This window comes from Talpa europaea (assembly GCF_964194135.1).
Source record: "Talpa europaea genome assembly, chromosome: X".
Lineage (NCBI taxonomy): Eukaryota > Metazoa > Chordata > Mammalia > Eulipotyphla > Talpidae > Talpa > Talpa europaea.
The window spans coordinates 66,002,439-66,021,201 of NC_140081.1; the positions used below are offsets into that span (position 1 = coordinate 66,002,439).

Genomic DNA, 18,763 nt, shown 5'->3' on the forward strand with positions numbered 1-18,763 from the left:
TTTCTAGTGATATATTAAGAGTAAAATAATGCAAGTAAAGATATTTAAAATCCAACTTCACTTTAAAAGTGAATTCTCTGAACTGTACTAGGTTATACAGTTGTTCCCCTCCCATAACCTGAGGTTTCGCTTTCTGTGATTTCAGTTACCCATGGTCAACTGCAGTCTGAAAATGTTACATGCAGTAAGATATTTTGAGAGAGAGACTACATTTACATAACTTATTATAATATATTGTTATGATTGTTCTATTGGTTATTATTAATTTCTTACTGTCCCTAATTTACAAATTAACTTTATCAGAGGTATGTATAGGAAAAAAAGAGTATATATACAGTCATCTTTCAGTATGTCCTTGGAGGAATGGTTCCAGGACTCCCCAAGCCCTGTATACCAAACTTTATGGATATTCCTTATATAAAATGGCAAAGTATTTGCATATAACCTATGCATATCTTCCTGTACCATCTCTAAATTACTTATAATACCTAATACAATATAAATGCTTTGTAAATGGTTGTCATACTGTATTATTTAGTGAATAATGACAATTAAAAAACTTATGTACATGTTCAGTACATATACAACCACCGTAGGCCTAACTACATAGTACATATATTTTCGATCTGCAGTTGGTTGAATCCGCTGATGCAGAACCCACAGATATGGAGAGCCATCTGTTTATAACAGGTCCTTGAATAACACCATTTTGTTCAATGTCATTTCATTATAATGTTGATGGGGGAGGGATCGATTTCCAGTTGGGGCCACTGTCTGTGAAGTTTGCATGTTCTTCCCATATCTGTGTGGATTTTTTCCTGGTGCTCAGGTTTCCTCCAACATCCCAAAGGTGTGCATGTTAGGTTAATTGGCATGTATCAGTTGTCCCAGATGGGGTGAGTTTGGGTATGAGTGTGAGTGTGCCCTGCAATGGAAGCTTGTCCTCTCAAGGATTGGTTCCCCCCTTGCAACATGAATTGCAACCCTGAACTGGAATAAGTGTGTTCAAAAATGCATGAATGAATGAGTAAAAATCATTGTTTAGTATTAGAAGTGTTTTGCTCTTTATTTAGAAGTTTGGAGATGTTTGTTGTGATTAGAAATAGGCCATAGGAACTTAATTCTCGTTTACATCAAATTTACTATGGTGAAATTATCTTTATTATATGTCGTTTCACTTAAAGTCATAGTTTCCAAGAACCTATCTATGATGTTAAAGTCAGTACTTAACTGCATAGGGTTCAGTACTATCTGGGGTTTCAGGCATCCGTTGAGGGACTTGGAACATATGCTCCACGGATAAAGGGGTCTAGTATATAGCCTCCTGTGCTTCAGTTTGCTCTTCATTAAATGAAACTATATTCACCTGTTTTCACAAAGGATGACCACTTCAAACAAGTGAAAATTATCCTCCTCTTAGTGACTAAGAATTATACCATTGTTCTTTATACTAAGTCTAGACACATAGTAAAGGAATTATCTCCAGTGAATATATAGAAAAACCAAAATGTGGAAGGTGAATATTTGCATAATCACTGAGCAAGTTAGGAAATTAGCTAGAAATAGAACAAAGACTTCTGAGAATTGAGTGATGAAATTCAATTGTGAGAGAAATAGATGTTTATTATGACTGAGTATCCACCAAAATGATATTTCTTGCAGAAATATGGTAATATTCATTATGAAGATATATACAGCATGCGCTGTCGAAATAGGTTGTATGTCATACACACTCTAGAGGAAACAACAAAGCAGAATGTGGTGAGTAACTACCCAATGGAGGAAAACCAATTGGAGTAACATTTTTTTCTTTAACTTTCTTTTTAAAAATACCATTTTATGTAAAGGAATGAAAATAACTAAACTTTTGAACTAGGTTCTTACCACAACTTAGCTTACTTTCATTTCTACTCCCACTGTCCCCGTAACCCTTAGTCTCTTCTTCCCTTTTCACCTTAGAAACCTCATTTTATTTATTGTCTACAGTTTATTATTGAATCATTCACTATGTAAACATCCAGTCGTTGTCTTGACTGGTTTACTACACATAGCTCCCTTGAGCTTCTTCTACTTTGCTATAAATAGTAGCATTTCACCTTTCCTTATGACTGAGGAATATTACATAAGTGTGGATATACCACATTGATTTTTTTTTTAAGATTTATTTTTATTTATTTGTACCTACAAGAATTGGGGTGTAGGCCAGAGATGCAGAGTGGGGGAGGGGTGAGAGCATTCACCAGAGACAGAGCGGGGAGCAGAATAGGCAGACTGACTGAAATATACTGCTGAGGGGAGCAGCGGGCAAGACAGGAGAGGTCTGCTGGGCCATGTGGTTTAGCTTCCTGGCTGGGGATAGAACTCCTGCTGTGTGGCTGCTGATAGCTTGATAATGCTGAGATGTAACCATTTGCGCCACCAGGGAGGCCCTATACCACATCTTCTTGATCCAGTCTGTCATTGGGCATTTAGGTTGCTTCCATGTCCTAGCAATTGTAAATAGTGCTGCAATAGACACTGTAGAGTATATGTTTTTTTAAGTCAATGGTTTTACATCCTTTGGATAGATACCCAAGAACGGGATTACTGGGTCAATATATTTCCATTATTAGTTTATAAAGTAAAACCAGATCACTTTCCATCATAGTTGCACCAGTTTAAATTCCCATCAGTGGCGTAATAGGGCTCCTCTTTCTCCACATCTTCTCCAGCACTTGCTGGCTGGGGGTCTTTTTAATATGTGCTATTCTCATGAGTGTAAGGTGATAACTCATTGTGGTTTTAACCTGCATCTCTCTTACTGGAAGTGATGAACATTTTTTTCATATATCTATTGGCCTTCTGGATGTCCTCTTTGGTGAACTATTTATTCAGATCTGCTGCCCATTTATTAATTGGGTTTTTTGTTTTTCTATTGTTGAAATGTTGAAGTTGTATATTATATATCCAAGATATATATCTTGGCCCCTCATCAGTTATTTTCTCCCTTCCAAGTAGGTTGTCTTTTTAATCTACTTACATTTTCTTTAGCTGTGTGAAAGGTTTGTAATTTGAGGTAATCCCAACTGTTTAGTTTTGCTTTTGCCTTGGGGATCAAGTCTACCAAAAAGTCTTTATCATTGATGTCGTAGAATATTTATTGCTGTAGGGCTTACATCTAAGCCTTCAATCCATTAGTTTACCTTTCATTTTTGACATCTTTTATTTATATTTTGAGGTTCCATTTCCACTCTCTTATGTGTTAATTCTGTTGACTTTTGTTTGCAGTTTCTGCCGAGATTAGTGTATGATAGACTATTTGTGTGATCAGTTAGATAGTTTGGTCTCAAATTCTTTCTGATGGGCAGCATTGTTACTCTCTTCCATGTCATATAATTTAGGTGTCTCTTATCTCTATTTGTTGTCCTTTTGCTTTATAATAACACTTTAGCACTTCATTTATGTGTGGCTTGGTGTTGATAAATTCTTTTATTTGTTGCTTTTCAGTGAAGCTCCTTACCCTTCCTTCTGTCTTGATTGTTAATCTTTCACAGTAAGAGACACTAGGCTGAAAATCCTTTTCTTTGAGTACTTTAATAGCACCTGACTTTCCTTTCTAGCCTGTAATTTTTCTGCTAAAATGTCTGTAGACTGTGTAATTGACGTTCCTTTATAGGTTACTCTTTTTTCTCTCAGCATTTCTAGTATTTTGTCATTTGCCGTTGACTTTCAGCAGTTTTACTGTAATGTCTTGAAGTATGTCTATCTGGTATTATTTTGTTTGGAACTCTTAGCCTCTTGGATTCGGGCATCTGGTTCATTTCCCAGGTTGAGATGGTTCTTAGCAATTATTTCTCTAAATAAATTTTCTTTTTTTTTCCTGTGACCTTTTTTTAATTGAGGTAACATTGGTTTACAACAGTGTACCTGTACACCTCTTCAGATATGTTACCACACCACTTCCACCACCAAAGCACCATAATCATCTACATCTATGCCTTTCTCTTTTTTTCTGGGACCCCCATGATATGGATGTTATTTCTCTTTAGGTTGTCCTAGAGGTCACTTATACTGTCTTCATTTTCTTATACTTTTTTCTCTTTGTTGTTCTGTTTATGTGTTCTATATTGTGTTTTCAAGCTCACTAATTCTATTGCTTGCTTTTTGTCTGCTGTTGAGGTCCTCTGTTATATTTTGTAGTTTGGTTTTAATGTTTTTTAGATCCATTAATTATAATTGTAGCTGTCTCATATTGTCTCAGTCTTTATTCTGTTCCTGTTTTGCTTTATCCATTTTTTTAATTCAGGTATATTCCACAGTTCTGGTGGGTTGAGACTTCTTTTGCATTTTTTTCCCCTCTTCATTTTTAGTTTTCATAGATTGTGAGGAATATCAAACTGCTGTCTTTGCACCTGTTCAGATGGCCAGAGAACTGGTACCCACAAAGGGTGATATACAGAAAGGAACCAGGGCAGTAGGGCACTGAATTGTCACCTCCAGTGAGCTTCAAGGATTCAAGTGCCCTACTGTAATATAGGCAATAGATCCACAGTGATCCCCTCTTTGAGCCAACTCCTCAGCCTAAGTATCTCATATAGTTTCATGCCAGCCTCAGCCTCTAAGCTATGAGCACAGGATGCAGTGCTGGCTCCTGATTGTGGTTGAGACAGGACCATGAGCCTCAAGTTGGTTTCTTTGCTTTTCCAGTATAGAGCCTTACCCCGGATGCTTACTGCTGTTATTATGATCCACATACTTAAACTCTGGTTTATGAAAGCATTCAGTTGTCTCGATTTTGGCCATGGGTGGGAGGTGGCAGGTGTTTCAATTATCACAGTCTCAGGCTACAAATAATAGCCTGAGGAGACACAGGTTATCTGACTAACGCCCTGCTGGTTTCCCCAACTTTTCTATTTTGGGAGCCTCAGGCTCAAGCCACTAATCATCACTCCGTATATCAGCTCCTGTGGTTCTCCAGTAGACACCCTCTGTTCTAGATCACAGCTTTGTGCATCCCCCTTACCCAGCCCATTGCTGGGTTTCCAAAGCCCTTCATGTGAGTATGCACGCCTGAGAGCACAGCTGTAGGGGCATTCCATACATCAGCCACTCCTCCCTCTCATTAGTTGTGCTTTCCTGGTATTACACTACAAATGTAGTCCACTTAAAGATTTTCCTAGCTCTTTCTGCTGAAACATTGCTCCCAGTGTATGCTGTAGTCATCTGTTTATCTTTCAGGGGTTTGTCCCTTTGCAATTTAGTTGTGACTATATGGAGCCTGGCATCTTCACTCTGCCGCCGTGGTGAACTCTCCTGGTTGAATTATGTTGGTTTCTCCAACATTTTTCATTATTTGACTTTCAGTGTTGAATGCTATGATATAGGAATTTAACGATAACATATTTGTGATGTGCTTCATCAGTAGCAAAAATTAAGCTACATGGTAGGCAGTGCTAATAATATATTATTATCATTAGATATTAAATACTCTATAAAATACTCTGTATTTTAAATACTCTCCTTTTAATATTTGGATAGATACATAAGTTGTTAATATTGGTTGCCTCTGGTGAGTGGGATTAATCAGAAGAGGGAGATTTTCACTATATATGTCCTTCTGTGCTGTTGGAGCTTTTATTGTGAGCATGTATTATTTTTGCAAACCTACTTGCTTAAAGGCCACATCCTCAGAGATACAAATCTGGGAAGATTAACATTTCTGAAGATTACAGGTTTAAATTTCAACTGAATAATTTAATGATGGTACTGTGACATAGTTAATACAGAGCCTCTTGTTTTAGGTTTATTTTTAAATTCATTTTCAGTTTCTTTAATTTCTGTTTCTAATTTTCTTTTTTTCCAGTTTTATTGAGAAATATTTGAAAAGTTTTATATGTTAACTTTAAAAAATACTGATGCAGTACCTGTTCATTTGTAAATAATTCAGACATTATAGAAATATAAAAAGTAAAGATTCCCTACCCAAGAGTAACCAATATTAAAATGATTTGGCATATATCCTTTCAGAGTAGAATTGAACTTAGTCTATGTACATACATCTTTTTATAAAGAGCAAAATGAGTGCATTTACCTTTGTTAATCCTTTAAAAACAAAAGGAAAGACTTTCTGGCAGAGGAGGATTTCTTGGAATCCAAAGAGAATTTCTATGCATAAGTATTGCATTCTAAATTGCTTTTAGTCTCTTTAAAGACATAAATTGGGGGGGGTGGGAAAGGAGGGTAATAGTTTCTTTTTTTTTTTTTTTTTTTTTGTGGGACCCTCGCCAGTGGCTGGGAATCGAACCGGCACTGCAGAGGCTGCGGGCAGCCTCGCAACCCAGCACTCAACCACTGCACCACCAGGGGAGGCCTAGAGGGTAATAATAGTTTCTTAAATGAGATCTTACTAGTCACTTTATTTTGTAATTTACTTTTTTTTTTTTTGCAATTTACTTTTTTAACTCAGAAATATATCATTATCATTACATATCAGTACATACAGAGCTACCTCACTTTTCTTAATGTACTGAATATAATATGCCATAGTATGTGTATTTAACTACTCCTTGTTGATGTACACATAGTATGCCATAATATGTGTATTTAACTATTCCTTGTTGATGTACACTTAGTATGTCTTTCTTTTCTTACAAGTAAATTTTATTTAAACTTTCCAAGTATATCTATTCTTAAACATTTGTAAGAGTATTCTGTAAGGCAGATACCTAGAAGTTAAAAGTGAGTGGTGGGTATTTCCATTTAAAATTTGATAGACCCTGCCAAGTTATTATCTAAAAGATTTGTACTAAATTATTAATCCTACCATCTGTATGTAAAAATGCCCTTTTTCCTACACTCTCATTATCATCCGACATTAAATATCTTTATGTCAATTTGATAGATAGAATAGAAAATCTCACTTTAATTTTCATTTCACTGATAATATACCTTTTTCATTTCTTCTCTTAATTGCCTATTTGTAGCTTATGCCCATTTTTCTATGAGGTTGACTTGTTGACTTGTTGGAACTCTTTGTAAATTAGTGTTATTCTTTGTCAGTTATATACCTTGTTTCTTTCATTTACTTTATAATGTATTTCAGAATATACAAGTTTCAAATTTTTATATAGTCAAATTTTTCTCTTTTGTTGTACATTTGTCAGTTTTATGTCAGAGTTAGCAAGGCCCTCCCTATATAAAACTAAATAGATTATAAGCATGTTTATCTCACTAGCTAAAAGCACTATATTGTTTTTTTAAAAATATTGAGATCTTTAATGCACCTCTTTGAATTCTTTTTTTTTTTATATATAGAGGCATGTTTTATTTATTTATTTGTTTGTTTGTTTTGTTTATACAAGCACTGGGTATAGTCAGAAGCGCAGGAGGGTGAGAGAATTCACCAGAGCCAGAGCGGGGAGCAGAGCAGGCAGAAGGACCGAAGTACAGTGCTGAGGGGAGCAGCGGACATGGCAGGAGAGGTCTGCGCGCCATGTGGGACCCTCCTCCGGTGGCCGGGGAGCAGCCGGGGATCGAACTGGCGCCGCAGAGACCGCGGGCAGCTTCGCAACCCAGCGCTCAACCGCTGCGCCACCGGGGAGGCCCATGAATTCTTGTATGCATGAATGTTTATAATGTGAAATAGGCCTCTAATGGTGTTTTACCCAGATGAAATAATCCATCCTTTGAATATCATATATTGAATAGTCTATCCTTACTGTAGTCTACTCTGCTTCTCCACATGCTGAAAACTTATATAAATACACAGGTTTATTTCTACAGCTTTTTTGTTTGTTTTACTACAACAAACTTTTTAATTACTATGGCTATGCTCGTTTAGAAGTCTGGTAAGATTTTAAAATTCCTTTTTAATGCCCATTCAATGCCTACTTAAATGTCCTTCAGTAAGCATTTGATAGTTTTCATCTTCTAAGTCTTATAAATTTCTTGTTGGGTTGATCTACTCTTATGAGTTTTATGGTTTTGATGCTGATATGAATGAGATCTTTTTCCTTTACATTTGCTAATTGTTTATTGGTTTGTATGTAAAAGCTATTGGCTTGTATAGGTTACTTTGCTATGTGGAATAGTTTAAATCATGTAGGAATTATCCATTACTTGAATGTTTGAGAAATCAAGCCTGTAAAATCATCTGGATCTTCTGCCTTTTGTTGCGAGGGTAGAGTTTTGATTAAATACCTTTTCAGTTCTATCTATTCAAAGCTTGCTTTTTTTGAGTTAATTTTGGTCATTTATATTTTCATGAGAACTATTCATTGCATCTAGTCTCTCAGGTGTGCTGGCATAAATTCAAAGAATATTTGATGCTTTCTATGTGCTGCACACTTTTAATGACCTATGTATCTATGCTTATATTATCCCTTTTTATTTGTGCTTTTCTCACACTTGCTAAGTATTTATCATTTTTACATATTTTAATTTATCAACTCTGAATTCTACTGGGGTTTTAAAAAATTCACATTTTGTTAATTTTATCAATAAAGATAAAATCTTTATTTTTACCTTTGCTTTAAAATTTCTTAAAAACCATAATGTTTATATCATTAGTGCTTATCCTTCCTGGAGTTGGATAAAATTACATTATTTTCTAAACTTATTACTTTTGGGATGATATTTTTTGGCACAGAGAAGGAATGTCCCTTTCCCAGTGCCTTTGAAGTGTTTGATGACAATCTCATGTGATGACTTTGACAAATTGCTTATGTAGTAAGAGAGGATTATATGCAATGAGACTTAGAATACTATTGCTTATATTTATAGACATTAAGGGGCTATTCTCTGGCAGTGATTTCTGGATATAAAAAGATAAAAATCAAAGTACATAGCAGAGTAGAATTGAACTTAGTCCATGTACATACAACATTTTTTTTTTTAGAGGCATGCTTTATTTATTTTTATTTGTTTATTTGTTTGTTTGTTTTGTTTATACATGCACTGGGTACAGTCAGAAGCGCGGGAGGGTGAGAGAATTCACCAGAGCCAGAGCGGGGAGCAGAGCAGGCAGAAGGACCGAAGTACACTGCTGAGGGGAGCAGCGGGCGGCAGGAGAGGTCTGCGCGCCATGTGGGACCCTCCTCCGGTGGCCGGGGAGCAGCCGGGGTATCGAACCGGCGCCGCAGACGCTGCGGGCAGCTTCGCCAGCTTCGCAACCCAGCGCTCAACCGCTGCGCCACCGGGGAGGCCCTGTACATACAACATTTTTAAAGAGCAAAGTTGGTGCATTTACCTTTGTTAATCCTTTAAAAATTAAAGGAAAGGGCCTTCCCTGGTGGCTCAGGCGGTTGAGTGCAGTGCTGTGGAGCTGTCTGCAGCCTCTGTAGCGCGGGTTTGATCCCGGCCGGCCAGGGAGATACACACATGGTGCGGCAGACCTCTCCTGTCACGCCCGCTGCACCCCTCAGCAGTGTATTTCAGCCAGTCTGCCTGTTCTGCTCCCCGCTCTGACTCTGGTGAATCCTCTCACCCTCCTGCCCATCTGGCCTGTACCCCGGTTCTTATATGCATGAATAAATAAATCTTTTAAAAAATAATAATAATAAATTTAAATTAAAGGAAAAACTTTCTGGCAGAGGAGGATTTTTTAGAATTCAAAGAGAATTTCTATGCATAAGTGCTAAATTCTAAATTGCTTTTACTCTCTTTAAAGTTGCGTGTTGTATCACAAGATGTGAAATTGAGCCTTCATGAATTGGATGAACTTTTTGTCATGTTTAAGGTACTATTCTTCCTTAAATGAAAAATAATGTTATTTTAGCAGAGTTTTACCACAACTGCACTTAAATATTTTCATACTGGTTACCAGAGGGAACAGAGAGGAGGGCGGAGGAGAGAGGGAAGCAAGGGGACTGGGTTTTGGCACGGGAGGTTTGGTGGAGAAGGAGTGAAGCATGTGCACATACAGAGGAGGAAAACTGCAACCCCAAAGTTACATAGACATGTAAAGGACTGACAAATTAAAAAATATCTTTAGTTATTTCAGTAAGCACTTTTTTTTAACAGTCTTACATTACTTTTTCTGGTTTAATGACTCCCCTTTCTTTCTTTGTTTTTAATAGAAAGAGCTCTTTTTTTCTTATTATTGGCCTTCGAATTGTCCAGTATCGATGCAGCATGATCCTAGTCTGCCATATTTGGAACAGTATCATATTGACTGCCAGCAGTTCAGAGTTTTGTATCACTTGTTGAGTCCCTGGGCTCATTCTGCAAACAGAGACTCGCTAGCTTTATGGACATTCAGATTGTTGGATGAAAACTCTGACTACCTTATAAACTTCAAAGAATTCTCCTCTGCAATTGGTAGGATGATGTCCAGTAATTTTCTCTTTTTAAAGCAAAAATTAAACTTACACCTAGAAATACTTAATACAACTGCCTATTGCTAATTTAGTCAGATTTCGTCAGCCTGAATTACATTGTCTCTAGCATTAGCAATAACTTTCTGTTTGTTGCTAAATATATTGGTCTCATTTTGCCCCAATTCTTCCAGAAAATCAAGCTGTTAGATATGGATGTTTTAGTGGTTAATATGAAGAAAGAGAATGTCCTGATTTTCCTATACTATGACACCAGGATGCGTTAGGAGGACTTCTTCCTTGTGCAAATCTAACCACACAGCTTAAAAAAGTGGTGGAGCAATATCCAACAAACATGTACACCTATAGGTTGTCCACCAGTTATATCATTCCTTTGCTTTTCCAGACACCCCCAGCATGCTTTCTTATCAGTGACGGCCCCATGAAAAGGAGTTCTCTCCTCAAATGAGGCATGAGACCTCATTCAAAAGAAAAAAAAATCTGAGGTTGGGGAAGGAAGAGTATTTGTCCTTTTGATTAAAAAGGGTCTTTTGCTTATATACTTTAAGGGAAGAATCCTGCTGACTGATGGTTAATGTTAACTTTAGTAACAGAAGGTTTCTGAATCCTAGTTCATGACTAATCTGTATCTTCATCTGTGTTGCTGGACTTGATTGAATATTTTTTGGATACATGATTTTTTGCAATTGAATTTTGTTGAACAGATATAATGTACAATGGAAGTTTTACTGAGAAACTTAAACTGCTTTTTAAGCTGCATATTCCTCCAGGTAAGTGTTTAACAGTCTTTAATAATGTACAGAGGTTGATTCTACTGTAAGAAGTATAATTACAGATATTATTCTATTTTAACAAATGACATGATTTCAATACAATATAAGGTCATTGCATTGTTGTGGCCCCACAGATCGTATTACTAGTACTTGTGCTGATAAGTAGGGAGAGTGAAATGTGTGGAAGAGAGTCTGTGTAATAGATGAGTTCATACATTTCTTTCCTGTTAGTGGCCAATCAAGGTAATGATAAATAGTTGATGTATAAAAATTACCTATTATTTGAATAAGCAACATTGCTATAATGTTGAATTTTTGTTTTAGTTATTGCCATTAGAAAGTAGAAATTAACTTTAGACAAACTGTTAAACTTGTGGAATACTACAAATTACTCAGGTAACTGGGGCTATTAAACATTTGAAAAGGGAAGCAAAAAGAAAAAGCTAGCATTTATTGAGCATTTACTCTATCAAAGCACAGTATCCCTAAAAGGTGGTATTACCCTTCCAGTTTTACAATGAGGAAACTAAGGGTCATATAAATTATTTGCGACAGATCGTACAGCTAATAAATTGCATGGTAGGGATACAAACTGAGGTCTGACTCTAAAAGCTTAGGTTTCTTTTTATTCTACCAGACTGCCTTAGTGTTACCACACCATCCCAGCTTAGTTAAGTGTTTCCCTCTGATATTAGAAGCTTCCTTTCTCAGGCCTGATCCATATATTGGGAAAACAGTCTTAGGCTTTAAATCAAAGAAACAATGCAGAAGTAGATAGGATAATTCACAAAACAAATAGCACCTCGTAATTGGTCCAAAACTACACCTGGCCTCTCTTTTAGATGCTTCCCAGGAACTTGTGAGGAACTAGGACTTTTTTTTTTTTTTTTTTTTTATAGAGGCATGCTTTATTTATTTGTTTGCTGGCTTGTTTGTTTTGTTTATACATGCACTGGGTACAGTCAGAAGCGCGGGAGGGTGAGAGAATTCACCAGAGCCAGAGCGGGGAGCAGAGCAGGCAGAAGGACCGAAGTACACTGCTGAGGGGAGCAGCGGGTGGCAGGAGAGTTCTGCACGCCATGTGGGACCCTCCTCTGGTGGCCGGGAAGCAGCCAGGGATCGAACCGGCGCCGCAGAGGCCGCGGGCAGCTTCGCAACCCAGCGCTCAACCGCTGCGCCACCGGGGAGGCCCGGAACTAGGTCTTTATAAGACCAAAATGTTAAAAATCATCTGTTAAAAATCAGCTCTTCATACACTCAAATCACAAACACGGCATTAATAACAAAAGACAAAACACCTAATAATTTAACCACAATGTACTTCACATTGTCCATTTGCCATTACAGTGTCTGATTTTGCCATAGAATGAACAGGTTTGTGGTAGAAGGGTCAAAAATAGAAAACTATATATACATATCTTTTAAAGCACTTGACTTCATATTTTCTTTATTGTTGAATATGTTTTTCAGTGACTGAGGTCACATTTTCAGAGATTTCCAAATGCCAGATTTTCTTATTTCAATTGGTAATGACTCTCAGAAAACCATGTTATCAAAGAGCAAGTAGGAGAAAAAACAGCACATCAGAACTCAGTGTTATCAAGTACTTGTTATTTGCTTATAAATGTCTGTCTTATACAGAAACCCTTTGTTTAATTCTCTGTCTCCCATATTTCTTTGACCCATTATAAGACCCATTTCTGCTCCTGATTGTTAGTAAATGTGATTTGGGTTATCTATTTTCAGCTTATACTGAAGTAAAATCTAATGACCCTTCAAAGGGAGATGAACTTTCCCAGGAAGAATTACTTAATCTCAGTCAACTCCATGGTAAATATCTGTTAAAAGTTTGTGTTTTAATGGTTAATTAACATCATTATCAGATGTTAACAGAGGTCCTCCTGGATTAATTCTTTACCCAACTACCTCTAGTAAAATTTGGGTTAATTATACCTTGTACTTCTTTTGTGCTACTGTAGCACTTAGCACAGGGCTAAATGCATGGTAAATTCTCCAGAAATAGTTGACTGATTAGCTAAACTGTATTTTGGGTTTGGGTTTGTGGAATTTCTTATTTACTGGAGAATTAGAAAGAAAATGTACTTTGTTTCTACTTATATTGCAGAAATTTCTAAAATGTATCAGACCATTTTCATGCTTTGTTAAAATACAATGAAAACAATAGAATCTTAGATGATTGAAGGTCATAGCTGTTATTCATACAGTGAATACTTATAAATTATAAGTCACTGTAGGTGTAGAAGACAGGGATGAGTTTGTCTCCAACACATAATTTCAAAGAGATATGAGTTTATTTTTGTTTCTTTTGCTTTTTCATAAATATGCAATGTCTTATAGAGGAATAAATCCAGATTACTGTATGTTTATGGTTGCTATATGCTAGTGTTTGATCATTAAACTTGAAGAGATCTTGTAACTCATTGAGTCAAGTCCCTTAATTTTATAGGACTAAGGTCTTTCTGGACTAAGGTCCAGAAAAAAAGAACTGACTTGTGCCAGATTTCACATTGAGTTTTGCCATGAATTTTTGCCACAATGAGCAGGATAAGTAGCAGTCTCCTAACTTCCACTCTGTTTTTTTTTTCTTTGTTTTCTTTGTTTTTTTTTTGTTTGTTTGTTTTGTTTTGTTTTTTTGTGGGACCCTCGCTGGTGGCTGGGGATCGAACTGGCGCTGCAGAGGCTGCGGGCAGCCTCGCAACCCAGCGCTCAACCGCTGCGCCACCAGGGGAGGCCCCACTCTGCTGTTTTTACTGATAATAAAAGTAATACAATTTAATTTAAGGAAAGTCATCAAGAAGAAAATAGTATTCCAAAACAAATACTTAATATTTGGTATACTTTCTTCTAATACTTTTTAATATGAATTTTCTTCAATGTTCTTTTCATTATAAAAGTTCTTGAATTCTTTGTCTTCTAATGACAGGATGTCAGGTCAACTAAAATTGATTTGCTCAGTTGAAAAAAATATGTACTTAGAATTAGAAATTTTTATATAAAATATTTTACTTTGGAAAGTTGTTTGTTAAACATTTTACAAAATACAGTTGCCCTCTTTTCCTCTAGTTTCCAAGCCTGCAAATGAAAATGAAGCAGAATCAATAAAATGCAGCCCTGAAAAAGGTACTATGATCTAGGAATATCATTTAGTTTATTAAATTATTGTTTTTGCAAATAGGATTGACTACATAAAGGGGAAAAGCAGGTTCCCTTTAATGGCTGTTGGTTTGTCCTGAGACCCTTCTCAGTCCCTTGTTAGCTTAACAATTTATTCTTTCTTCTCTTGACCCTAAGTCTCAAGAGTTATAGTAAATATAACACTAAATAACCCATATTCATTTCATTTCATTATTTTGATATTTAAAGAATTCAAACAGTACATATGTTCCGATCCCACCCTGAAGTAGATGTGAAAACATTGTGGTCTATATCAATTCCAGACCTGTTTCTATACAGACAGATTTCTTTTTTAAAAAGAGACATTGCATATATACTGTTCTACAATTGACATTTTTATTTTGCATTATATTGTGGAATCTTTTCATGTCAGAACATTTGGATTTATCGTTCTTTTTAATGGGTACAGAATATTTCATTGTTTGGTTATATGATTATCTTTTCAACAACTGGCAATATTTATGAACATTTGTTTCCAGTTGTATTGCAAACTATGCTGCAACATTTTAAGATACTTTCATGCACATTTTAGAATGGGATAAATTCATAGTGGTATGAGAATGCCAGATCACAAAGAATATGCCATTAAATATTTTTGATAGACTGTCAGATTGTTCTCCAAAAGGCTATCATTCTCTTTTTTATGATTTTCAGTAACATTTAGTTAAAAAGTAATTTATTGCTGAAGATTATTTAAACACAACAACTTCTCCAGGTTGTTCAGTGTATATCCACCTACTTTTCTAAGGAATCTTTTTTTAAGGTTTATTTATTTATGCATACAAGAGCTGGGGTACAGGCCAAAGGTATGGGGAGGTGAGAGGATTCACCAGAGACAGAGTGGGGAACAGAACAGGCAGACTGAAATACACTGCTGAGGGGAGGCAGGCAAGAAAGGAGAGGTCTGCTGTGCCATGTGGGTAGCTCCCTGGCAGTCCGGGGATCAAAGTGTGCTGCAGAGGCTGCAGATAGCTTTACAGTGCTGTGTTTAACCCTTTGCGCCACCAGGGAGGCCCACTTTTCTAAGGAATCTTAAATAATTACTAATAAAGCCACACTAATGTCATCTTGATTAAACTCTTTAAAGGAATAAATGAATAAGTAGTGTTTTAAATCTTTGGAAAAGAGCCACCGTAGACCTCTTTTGTATCAGCATATTAAGAATATTATGTAGGGCCCCCCTGGTGGCACAAGGGGTTAAGACACCACCTGTGAAGCTGTCCACAGCCTCTGCAGCACGAATTCGATCCCTAGCCTGTCAGGGACCAACCCACATGGTGCAGCAAACCTCTCCTGACTTGCCCGCTGCTCCCCTCAGCAGTGTATTTTAGTCAGTCTGCCTGTTCTGTTCCCCACTCTGTCTCTGGTGAATCCTCTCACCCCCTGCCACTGCACCTCTGGCCTACACCCCAGCTCTTGTATGTATAAATAAATAAATCTTTTTTAAGAAAAGAATATTATGTAGATGCTGTTTTAAACTTAGTAGAACATCTGCATGAAATTTGTATCTTCAAGCCAGAGTGTACTGTTTACATGCTTTTCCCTCTCTCCTCACATCTTCTCTAGCCCCATTCTTCCCAATGTAAAAGTTTTAGTTTAATGAGAATGGAAAATATATTCTGAGAGCCAATGGATAAAATAAAAGGTGAATTCAGATCATTTCTGAATTAGAAAAAAAAGGTAGACTCTTATATTTCAGTGAAATATCTTTCAATCATAATTGTTTTTGAGATTTGGGACAACATAGTGTGCTGTTTATTATGAAATTATTCTATTCTCATTCAGGTAAAGGAAAAGTTGATATTCAAGCATATCTAAGTCAATGGCAAGATGAGATCTTCAAGAAAGAAGAAAACATTAAGGATTTACCAAGAATGAATCAGGTATAGTATTTTAAAATTCTCGGTTTTTGTTTTTTGTATGAATGTGGTTGTATGCAATTCTAGCTAACGTGTTATTACAAAAATAGTTAAGTAATTTATGTGTCACCTCTGTTGCATAAGGTTGAGATGAGCACAAAATAATTTCTACTTTAAACATTTAATTCACCTAGCAATTCATTATAGTTCCTCTACCATGACATTTGTACCTATAGAAAAGATATATATATATATATATAAAACCTACTTTAGTGTTTTCTCTCTCCAGCTTTATTCATTAAACACTTTTTAGTGCATACTATATGACATGCCCAATAATGCTAGCTATTAAGAAAAAGAAATCACTTAAAACTTGTCATACCTTGGTTCCTAATCATCTTGTGTTTAAACCTGCTCAAACAATACCAATGATTACTATTAACTCAGTTCTAACTCTCTTTTTTATACACTATTCAGTCAGTAATATGCTGTTAAATTTTTTAAAGTAAAATGTGTTAATACAGATACTGAATACTACCAAAATTTTTCCAAAATGACAACAATAAAATAACTTAGTACTTCTCCATGGATTTGGTAATTTGATAGTTGAATAGGTACTTTTAAAAATAAGTCAGGGCCTCCCCTGGTGGCACAGTGGTTGAGCACTGGGCTGTGAAGCTGCCTGCAGCCTCTGCAGCACCAGTTCGATCCCCGGGCACTGGTGAGGGTCCCACATGGCGCGCAGACCTCTCCTGCCATGCCCACTGCTCCCCTCAGCAGTGTATTTCGTCACTCTGCCTGTTCTGTTCCCCGCTCTGGCTCTGGTGAATTCTCTCACCCTCCTGTGCTTCTGACTGTACCCAGTGCTTGTATAAATAAATAAATAAATAAATATTTAAAAATTAGAAATAAAAATAAATAAATAAAATTATAAAAATAAGTCAATGAGATACAGCTATTGTAAAATTACTAAAAAGTAGTACTACAAACTAAGGAAGAAAGAGGGCCTCCCCGGTGGCTCAGTGGTTGAGCGCTAGGTTGCTGAAGCTGCCCACAGCCTCTGCAACACTGGTTCCATCCCCCGCCGCTGGGCGAGGGTCCCACATGGTGCGCAGACCTCTCCTGCTGCTGGCTGCTCCCCTCAACAGTGTACTTCGGTCCTTTTGCCTGCTCTGCTCTCCGCTCTGACTCTGGTGAATTCTCTCACCCTCCTGTGCTTCTGACTGTATCCAGTGCTTGTACAAATAAATAAATCTTTAAAAAAAAAAAACTAAGGAAGAAAGAGAAAAGCTTGTTATAATATATTTTTATGAAATATATCCTTTATAATTGCTTTTTATTTACAGATAAAACATCTGGGTTCTTGTGTTAGAATCATTTTTTCAACTGACAAATCTTCTAGAAATGTTCATAGATTATCAAGGGGCAATTAGCTGATACATTAATTTATGTATCTACTTAGGCCCCAACTCAGCCATTGAAGAGAAACATGTCCAAATGGCCTCATTAGAGCTACTTTGTCCTACTAGCTAGGTCCCCAAACATTCTTCCCTAAATTTAAATCATCCTAGTTGAGTGGCCCATTCAAGCCCTTGGGGGACATCAAGGGGATTCATTCTTAATCCTTTCATCAGATTAGTTATGAATTAATGAATGAATGATTCACCTCTAGGGAAATATGAGACTTTGCTTAATTAAGAGTACCAACAAATATTGAAAGAATCCTGGCAGGTAAATGTTTCAGGAATTATTGTGTACTTAATATCCATATTAGACAATAGATGAGAAGATTTAAATAGAATTTTCTTTCATAGTTCATACCCATTTTTCTGGCAACAAGATTTATTTGGGGATTAATCATCATTTCTTATAATTTGGTGAAGATTTATATGGTACAATTTCTATATAGGAGACAATTCACCTCTACGTTCTTATATTTACCAAATCTAATATCACATGTGATATTTCCAATTTGTGTCTTCTAGTCACAATTTATTCAGTTTTCAAAGACCCTATATAACTTATTTCATGGAGACCCTGAAGAAGAGTCATTATATCAAGCCATTGCTGTTGTAACAAGCCTTTTGCTCAGGATGGAAGAAGTTGGAAGGAAGCTACATAGCCCTAAATCATCAGACAAAGGAGTCTCTGCTACCGGCTGTGCTTCTGGAGGACCGAGTCAGGGGAAAACTGAGAGCCACTTACAGAAAGATCCTTCCTGTCTCAGGGAAGAACCTCAGTGGTCATTTGCATTTGAACAGATTCTTGCCTCTTTGTTGAATGAACCTGCTTTGGTGAGGTTTTTTGAGAAACCTATTGACGTAAAAGCCAAACTAGAAAATGCAAAATCCTCTCAGTTAAGTTTTAGAACCAAGATGTAAATATCTTAAAAGAAATTGCCTATCTTAGACAAGTTTACCAAGATTCCTATAACTGTTAGCTGAATTCCTGGGAGTAGGAATTATCTTGTTACCAAGTGTGTGAAGGTTAAAAGATAATATCTTTGGAAGCACAATGATTCATTCCTTTGTGGTAAACTCCAATTTTTATATTCTCTAATACAAATGTACTTTTTATATTTCACAAGATATGCAATATCATGCTAAAAGTTATCACCAGAGGG

The 18,763-nt window shown here is 36.5% G+C and overlaps 1 protein-coding gene across 1 annotated transcript in view; it reads left to right on the top strand.

Moving 5' to 3' along the window:
• TBC1D8B (TBC1 domain family member 8B) overlaps positions 1 to 18,521 on the top strand; it is a gene marked incomplete at both ends in the record, with an annotated part of 62,668 nt that extends 44,147 nt beyond the window's left edge. Inside the window, 8 exons of the mRNA XM_084258439.1 lie at positions 1,663 to 1,761; positions 9,647 to 9,715; positions 10,056 to 10,296; positions 11,018 to 11,083; positions 12,833 to 12,916; positions 14,171 to 14,227; positions 16,067 to 16,164; positions 18,126 to 18,521. Coding sequence (XP_084114565.1) covers positions 1,663 to 1,761; positions 9,647 to 9,715; positions 10,056 to 10,296; positions 11,018 to 11,083; positions 12,833 to 12,916; positions 14,171 to 14,227; positions 16,067 to 16,164; positions 18,126 to 18,521 — 1,110 coding nt within the window. The remainder of the gene's footprint in view (positions 1 to 1,662; positions 1,762 to 9,646; positions 9,716 to 10,055; positions 10,297 to 11,017; positions 11,084 to 12,832; positions 12,917 to 14,170; positions 14,228 to 16,066; positions 16,165 to 18,125) is intronic.
• Between the last annotated feature and the right edge of the window lie 242 nt (positions 18,522 to 18,763).